Here is a 9,251-nt window from a genome sequence, read left to right as displayed (position 1 = left end):
ATTTCAGTTACATCCTGTATATATAATATCGATAAAGTTGTTGGGTCGTGGGAGATTACATTGTGAAACATATTACACTCTTGAGTTATAACTCAAAGTTTCCGTTTATTTTCAAAGTTTTTCATTTCATATTTGGCGACATACTTTTTGTTGGAAAACATCGGATACGTGTTCGCCTAAGAACAAAAAAATAACACCAGAACTTTTAAAAAACTATTTGACTCGGCTATACAGAACAGATGATTGGATGTAATTGCCTCGATGAAGAATCTCCACAAAGAAGATGTATACACACCACCCTTGGCACAAATTATAACTGAACTCCACCAAGTGTATCACAGAACATGTTTAATTAACATAAAAAACTTTAACTCAAATTAATCTATTAAATTAACCCATCCAACCCCCGCAATCCTTTTTACTTTTGTTCCAGAAGACGTGCGAACGGCAACGGCCTTATATTGACTCACTTCTCTGGAGTATACGGTCCGAACAGCACGTTTTCATACAGTGACATGGTTGGTGCGTATTCTAACCCAGGTATATGCTTGTTGATTTTACATGTAACTTTTTCTTTTTGTTAACTTTGACTTTGGTGACCCATATAGTAATTTTTAATTTATGCATGCTTAAAATTATCTACACTTTGAAGTAAGGATGATTTAAATCCTCAAAACAGTGTCCTCATTTGGTACCATGAAACGATGGCAAATGTTATATTTTAAAATCGTCTATTGAAACTTATATACTTATAAATAATTACAAAATGTCATTTAGTTAACTAGAAGTTCACTAAAACCCAGACAGTTCATTTATAATACAGAGTCTGAGACAGTTCACAGCATCCTTGTCAAAATAAAATTTAATTTGTGTGGTATTGAAATTCATCGCTAACCGAGGGCATTCCTATTAAGTTAAACTCACTTGTCATTTTCGTCTCCTTAATGGTTTCTCGTTTGGAACTAATGTTAAGTACGTTTTTTGCTTTTATTTTTCAAACCGTGTTGAAAAATGTGCTGGTTACATACTTTTCATGTTTTAATATTTTATATTTCTAAGGTCTAATGGAGAAAAATGCCAATAGGTAATGTACTATAAGAAAACTCATAATTTTATCTGTGTTTTTATTGAAGAACACGCGAAGGTATGGATGCTACTGTGCGAGAAGTTAAGGTATGCATGGAGCCCCTAGTAGAAAAATTCCAGGGCTGAATCTTTCCCGAGCCGAAACAGATGTAGGGCAGAGACAGGATTACCAACAGCGCGATGATCCATAGATACAGTATCCACCACCGATCGATATCACTGGGCTGGAAGGCAGATCAGAACAGACTATTATAGTAGAAATAAATTCTTAAAAATTGAAGGGAAAAGAAATCTTGAACACTTAAAATTTAAAGCATTCACTCATTTATATGAGAGTAGTTGTGAGGCTGTGCCACTAGACCCCATGGGACTAAGAGGACATTGAATAGCTATGCTAGGATACCACATATTCCAAAGAAATTTCGTGTAATGTTTTGTTAAAGCCATAATATACTTTTTTGGAAATTAAATGTTTCAATAATTTACTTGTTCAGAAATCCCAAACGATTTTGAGTCATGTAAAATTTAATGGTTCTGTTGTTAGATTGGCAACATTTTAACGATTTGAAATCACATTGTAAAATAGACACTACGTTATCCGATTATAATTTTAAAGATTCCATCCATGTTGTCATATGTTAGATTTACAGCAACACAAATAAAGAACAATTTAAAACAATTAAAGCTCCCGTTTGGATTTGGTATCTATTCACTGTAAATATAAATTTAAAAGTCTGGCCTCCCAAAGTCATAGGTAAGCCACTGACTGCTGCTAGCATTTTATTTTCACGATTGTAGCTCTATAGCCAACATTCATAAGCTACTAGCAGTTTAGTTTTAGCAAGCGTTTCACGTTTATGAGCACTTTTGGATCGGGTGAATGATATATCCAATGCCGCGTTGAGTGTCTTGTTGCCTTGTAAAGAAAATATGTTTATGACGGTTGCAATTTACTCCGGTCATGGTCAATTTTGATTTTTCTTTGTTTCTCTCCGGTGAAGAATATATAGGGGCCCGCAAAGAAGGCTAGGAGGGAAACCCAAAAGCCGGACGCCCACGATCCCGAGGCCTCTGGTAGCACACACAAGGCTACCTACAGAGAGGTCGCGGCGATCAAAATGACCATAGCCCTCGAAGGCTACCCGGAGGCGAAGCTTAGTGCAGAGCAAGGAGAAGCCATCGAGGACGCAATTATGGAAAAAATCCAACCCCTGGAGGATGGTTCCGTTCCATCGTTTGCGGGCACCTACCTAGAGAAAGGTGTTTTAATTGCTTCCTGCATCAACGAGCACACCAAACGTTGGCTGGAAGAAGTAATTCAAAGAATAAAACCTCTGGGAGACGACATCTCTCTGAGAGTGGGTCTGCGTAAGGACATCTTGAGGTCCACTAGGGTGTTTTTCAGAGCTCACCCAAAGCTTCTGAAGAAGACACCTGAAAAGGTACTTGAAATGTTTAAAAAGCAGAATCCCAACCTAAATGTAAACGAGTGGAAAATCCTTCTATCCAAGCCAGATCCGAAAGGTTACGGATTCGTTTGTTTCCTGGACGAGGTCTGCTACAAGGCTGTGAAGGCTTCCAACTGTAGAGCCAACCTAGGACTCTGGCAGGTCTCAATTGTCTCCTCGACAGTCAAGGACAATGCCACGAGTCCTACAAATCAACCTACAGCACAGTAGGGCTGCTTCGGCAGCCTTCTGCCAGTTCTTCCTCCAGGAGGGATTTGATCTGGCATTAATTCAAGAACCATGGCTTCACCAAGGGAGAGTGGCGGGCCTAAATGAAACCAAAGGTAAGTTAATTTACTGTACCTCTCTAAGGAATGTCAGGACCAGCATCCCGTTGAAGAGAGGCTTGGATTTTCCAACCCTCAACGAATTCTGCTCCAGAGATCTCACTGTGGGAACACTGACCTGGAAGAATGGAGGCATAGTACAGAGCACAATTGTAGGCTCCGTATACTTGCCATATGATGCCAGGGAACTCCCTCCATCAAGAGACCTAGAGCTCCTGGTGGAAGAAGCACAAGCCAGACATCAACAACTACTTCTAGGTTGTGACGCCAACGCCCATCACTCTGCTGGATGGGGCAGCACCAACACTAACCCCAGAGGTGAGGCACTTTTACAGGGATCTATTTATATGTAATAATGGTAACCGCCCTACGTTCGTAACACGAATTAAACAGGACGTTATTGATATAACAATCTGCACACAAGGTATACTTGGAATGGTTGATAATTGGCACGTAAGCGAAGAGGCCTCATTATCAGATCACAGGTATATCCGCTTCAACTTGCAAGATGAAGCTGCAGAGGTCCTCTATCGCAATCCCAGGAGGACTGACTGGTTGGGATATAAGTCAGACCTTCAGTCACAGTTGGGATCGGTAGGCGGAAGGGTGCGATGCTTCACAGACATAGATCAGATAGCTTCTGACCTGCAGAATGCTATAATCAATATCTTCCACGACAATTGTTCATTGCGACGGGGGAAGAGTCGAACCAATACTAAGTGGTGGACTGCGGACCTCGCTCGCAAAAGGGCTAATGTTAGGAAGCTGCACAATCAATGCAAAAGGAGCCGTATCTGGGAGTCCTATCATAGAGCTCTAACAGAATACAGCCTAGCAATCAAAAAGGCAAAACAAAGTTCCTGGAGGCAGTTTACACAGAAGGTAAATGAATTAAGCGCGGCAGCTAGACTGCAACGTTTACTAGCCTCAGGTCCAACCGGTCACTTGGGATCTTTAAGGTCCCAGGGAGGTCAATACACTTCCGGGTCTAGTGATAGCCTCAAACTTCTCCTTGAGACTCACTTCCCTGATTGCATCTTTGAGAATGAAGACACTGGAACGTCTGGTAACCATGAGTCAGGCTCATGGCCAAGAGCTTATCGTGGTAGCTGGGCCATTGCCAGAAGGATTGTCACTCTCTCTAAAGCCAAATGGGAAATTTCTAAATTTGCCCCTTTCAAATCTGCAGGAGGGGATGGAATCTTTCCGGCCCTGCTTCAACAAGGGCCGGAGAATCTCCTCACCCTTCTATGTGAACTATTCAGGGCGAGCCTAGCTTATGGGTACATACCACAAGTCTGGCGTCTCAACAGGGTGGTCTTTATCCCTAAAAAAGGAGAGCGGACTATTCTGTCCCTAAATCTTTTCGTCCCATCAGTTTATCTTCGTTTCTACTGAAAACATTAGAAAGACTGGTAGTGAGGCACCTGAGAAAGGGAGTTCTCTCAGACACTCCACTTCATCGCAACCAACATGCATACCAGCAAGGCAAATCCTGTGAATCAGCACTGCACCAACTAGTCAGTACGATTGAGGATAGCCTGTTCACCAAGGAATTGGCATTGTGCACCTTCATAGACATTGAAGGAGCTTTTGACAATGCTAAATTCACTGCGATGGTAAGTGGAGCACAGCGACGTGGCCTCGAGCCAGCTCTGTGCCGGTGGCTTAGGACCATGCTGTGCTCCAGACGGATCAGGGCCGATCTCAATGAAGAATCGCTTGTGATCGCACCCACAAGGGGATGCCCTCAAGGAGGCATCCTGTCACCTCTACTGTGGAATCTAGTAGTAGATGGTCTACTTGAGGACCTTACTAACAATGGAATTTATGTCCAAGGATATGCAGACGACATAGTCCTTATGGTACAGGGAAAACATACAAATGTTGTTGTTGATATCATGAATACCAACCTTCAACATGTACACAACTGGTGTCATGGAGAGGGACTGAAAGTAAATCCCACTAAGACAGTAGTTGTTCACTAGGAAAAAGAACCTAGAGTCTCTTTCCAGGCTGAAACTCGCATCCACACAGCTTCAGTGGTCAAAGACAGTCAAATATTTAGGACTGACTGTAGACCATAAGCTTACGTGGAATAATCATCTTAACAATATCCTGCACAGAGCAAAGTGGGCGCTCATGACGTCCAGGAGACTTGCAGGAATCTCATGGGGCATAAAACCCCATATAGCACTATGGCTTTACAAAGCAGTTGTAAGGCCTCAAATCACTTATGGTTCATTAGTTTGGTGGAAAAAGGTGAATCAGGTAACTGCTAAAGCCAAGCTCGAAAGCTTACAAAGGCTTGGCACAATCTTTCCAACCGGAGCATCTAGGAGCAGTCCCTCAGCGACCCTCGAGGTGGCTTTAGGACTTCTACCTCTTGATGTCTATATAAAAGCTGAAGCGCGTAAGTCAGCTTATCGGCTGATGGTTGCTGACTTGTGGAGGAATGGCACGTCTAAAACGGGCCACGGCACCATCACCGAAGCTGTAAACCCAAACGCTATTCTCGAAATGGTCTCAGACATAATGAGAACGGAGTTCGTATTCAATAAGCCATTCTCTGTTGACTTCTACTCTAGAGATGAGTGGAAATCGCAAGATAACATCCCAACAATAAGAAAGAGCTTTGTCTGGTACACGGATGGCTCGCTTATTAAGGGCAGAACCGGATATGGAGTGTTTAGTAAATCCCCTAAAACTGCCCTTTGCGGCAGTTTGGGACGGAACTGCTCCATATTTCAAGCCGAAATCTATGGTATCCTGGCCTGTGCCAACCTAGGCCTCACCAGAGGGTACCAAGGAAAGAACATCTGCATAATGTCAGACAGTCAGGCAGCTCTTAAAGCTCTTGACTCCAACAGCATTTCATCCAAGCTTGTGTGGGAGTGCTTCAACACTCTCTGCAAGCTTGGATCACGCAACTTTGTACGTCTTGGTTGGGTACCGGGCCATACAGGCATAGGTGGCAACGAATGCGCCGACAGGCTTGCCAAAAGCGGAGCAAGCATGCCATACACCGGTCCAGAACCGAGTTGTGGTATAAGCAAGTCAGGTGCTTACCAAAGTATTAACAAATGGTCCAGGAAGACACACCGCTTGCGGTGGCAGAGTCACCAAGGACAAGCACTCGGCAAAAGACTGCTTGCTGATTCTAGCTCCGGCTTCACCAGGTGGCTGATGGGGCTGGGCAGGGATCAGGTTAAGCAAGTGATTGCCTTGATCACTGGACACGGCCACTTCCAGTAGTGCACTCACCCGACAAACAAGAGATCCAGGTTCAAGTCCCGGCGGAGCAAAAACTTTTCGTGGTGAAATTATATATTGAGCCATAAATATATTAAATTATTTAAACATATTGTTGTACTGTCATAACCCAATGTTTTCACAATGCAGTTTATTAAATATAATTATTCAATTCTTTCAATTAATAGTATTTGTTTTCTGTAATGTAAAATAATAATGCAGCTTTAGAGACCACGAAGGGATTTTCTCTAGTTTTAGAGACCAGTGGGGCATAGATCGGAGGGGTTTTCGAAATAAGACCTAATTAGACCTTTATGTTAACCAGGGATCTTAGAATTCCCATGTGTAAAATTTCAATTAATTCTTTCCAGTAGTTTTACGTTATGAGTAAAACACACACACACACACACACACACACACACACACACACACACACACACACACACACACACACACACACACACAGGCACCATTAAATGTTTCTGTAATATCGTAGAATAGATATCGTCTGTCATTCAATCATGTTAGCAACGACGGACGCTTAACGCAAGTAGTTACTGACATATGTATAATACTATTACATTTCACTGAGGCCTGTGACGCAAATCAACGAACTTTGCGTCATATGCATCGCATATCTACAATATGTCACTGTAAATGACCCAAATGTAACCAAAAACTTTAAATCACTCTGACAAGTATAAAAGGTCTCTCTCGGATGTTACCTTGTTTATCATTCATTAACTAGAATACAATTAAGCGTAAAAATGTGCACATGTAACAAATAAATACAGACTTTGACACATTTTCTGATTTTGTTTATGCGCAATTAAAGACTCAGCAATAAACATCCATGAAACATACAAAATTCCTTCCAACAGAACCTCACCATTCCCATTGTGAGTACAAATTCCCAAGCGAAGATAGCGGCGACAATCCCCGACGTTCTTAGAAGGCCGGATATCATTCCAGCATGTCTGGGGCTCAGGTCTAGTGGATTGGGCCCTATCGCCGAAACGTGCAATCCGGAGTTGAAGGTTATAACCTCATAGATAGAAAATACCGTGAGGCTACTGCAGCCTGCCAAGGGAATGGCTAGAAGGCAAGGTGCTACTAGCATGTTGCCTGTAACAAGAAAGCCAGGAAAAGTTACCTCAGGGAAGGATGGATTATTGCAAACTATTATCTTTAAGAAGCTCATCTTAAAGGAAAACTATATTAGTGAAATCTCCCCAGTGAAGTCAACATGTAAGAATTTTCTTCAATTTTTACCCATTCTAAGAGTTTGACCTTGTATATTGATATAGTGTCTTAACCAGATGTTAAAAATATTGTACAATTATTCTTTTATGTTGGCTCAATGTAAAAAAACTCATGTTTCTAAAAACATTGCTGTTAACTTCTTACACGATTATTCCAAGTCATCTATTGTTTTTCTAGTAATTTTAAATAAATCAGTTATGTAAAATGAGCTTTTATTTATGTCTCTTAAAATTCAAGATACACAAGTGCACTACACAAGGCCAAGACAAGTAACAAGACTTGTACTACACTTTTAAGAGAACTAATAAATTCCATTGGAGTTCATGAACAAGAATAAATAAAGATATCTATTTGAGTTTCATCTTGTATCAGAACTGAACAGTCCACAAGCAGATTCTATTTCCATTGTTGTGGCAGCAATCGCTACAATGTTTGTTGTTAGAGGAAATGAATGGTATCAGACGCGCTAATCCCTTCTGCCACCAAACTAGAGTTGGAGGTATTATTTGCCTCGTCATTGGACAGGTCTCGACTCCTCTAGTTTCTTTACTGAAAATACTGACTTTGCCTCATAGTTTGATGCTGTTATAACGTTTTTATGTGTCTGATGATAGATTTTAAGTGATTCAATTTTACATAACGTGATCTGAGAAAGTATTTCTGTTAGATAGTTTTAACCTATCCTCGACAGACTTACATTTCGACCCCCACCGAAACCACGCAGGTTGATATTCGATTTCTAGGGGAAATTCATCAATTGATTTCACGAACTATTAGTTTCTGTGCTTATACAATGTGCACAGATTGGCTCTCGACTCCTCGACTAAAAGTCCAGTTGATTAATATTTATTATGGAAATTGGTCCGTAGTACAATTCAAGTTAAAATCCCAGCTACCTGCTTTTACGTGCAGCATGGCGATGACGCGTTGTTTTAAATTCTGAGATATTAAAGTACTAAATATTCCCGTATGAAATAATGGTCAACTTACATGTTACCCCAAATAGCTTCCGGATGACTGTGCGGGACATGTAATTGTTGTTCACCAGGTAGTCGCTGACACAGCTCCAGAATATTGTAGATAAGAAAGGCGTCACCGTTTCCGCAAAGATCGCCGCTGATCGGCTCTGTTAAAATTGAAAGAAGATATATGATTTCTTATTTTACGTCGAAAAGCCTTTTCCAGTATCTATCCTGAGGACGAAATGCTTAATGGTAATTTCTGAACCAACTACTGATAGTCGAGTATGCAGAATGTTTTTGGCATCGACATAGACTGTCAGCGGCCACCCATCCAGCAGCAGCAGCCACAATCGTTGTGCTTAACTCATGTCTTCACAATAATCGTTGTAGCCAACAGTCGTAATTTCCTAGCAAGGAGTCACAACAAAGGAAAGTCCTTCGGTTGTTGGATCTATGCGGGTTAATAATGTGCAATCGCTTCTTAGTCGGACTAGTTTTATTTTTCAATTTCGTAGTTGCAGCCCCTTGACTTAATTTTTCTGGAGAAGAAATATCTTTTCATCCGGAAAAATAATAGGTAATTAAAGTAGAAAACTGAATTTGGGTAATTTTGTAACCAAGGTCATATAAAACGTGTGAAATAAAAATCTGTGCCTTCGACAGTATGCAAATCAGTAGTTTCAGGAAGTAAATGTTTTAATGATTCTAATGACTACTTCAGGAAATGAAATTTAATAAAATATTTTTTAACAATGTGACATGTTTTTAAATCCAATGCTACTATGGGTAATTATTTTGTATATTATAAAACATGTCACCTTTCATATACGTACTGTATAAAATCAAAGCCTATCTTCAACTGTTTACGTTGGACTTAATAATGATAATTCTAA

At 40.9% G+C, this 9,251-nt stretch overlaps 1 protein-coding gene across 1 annotated transcript in view; it reads right to left on the bottom strand.

Annotated features, from left to right (window-relative positions):
• Window positions 1-1,124: 1,124 nt before the first annotated feature.
• Window positions 1,125-9,251, bottom strand: part of LOC124356293 (probable anion transporter 6) — a 30,298-nt gene continuing 22,171 nt past the window's right edge. The window contains exons 7-9 of the mRNA XM_046807477.1: window positions 8,387-8,522; window positions 7,023-7,258; window positions 1,125-1,310 (exon numbers count right to left, since the gene is read on the bottom strand). Of these exons, the coding sequence (XP_046663433.1) occupies window positions 1,125-1,310; window positions 7,023-7,258; window positions 8,387-8,522 (558 nt within the window). The remainder of the gene's footprint in view (window positions 1,311-7,022; window positions 7,259-8,386; window positions 8,523-9,251) is intronic.

This window comes from Homalodisca vitripennis, chromosome 2 (assembly GCF_021130785.1).
Source record: "Homalodisca vitripennis isolate AUS2020 chromosome 2, UT_GWSS_2.1, whole genome shotgun sequence".
Classification (NCBI taxonomy): domain Eukaryota; kingdom Metazoa; phylum Arthropoda; class Insecta; order Hemiptera; family Cicadellidae; genus Homalodisca; species Homalodisca vitripennis.
This window is presented reverse-complemented; position numbering and strand designations above follow the sequence as displayed.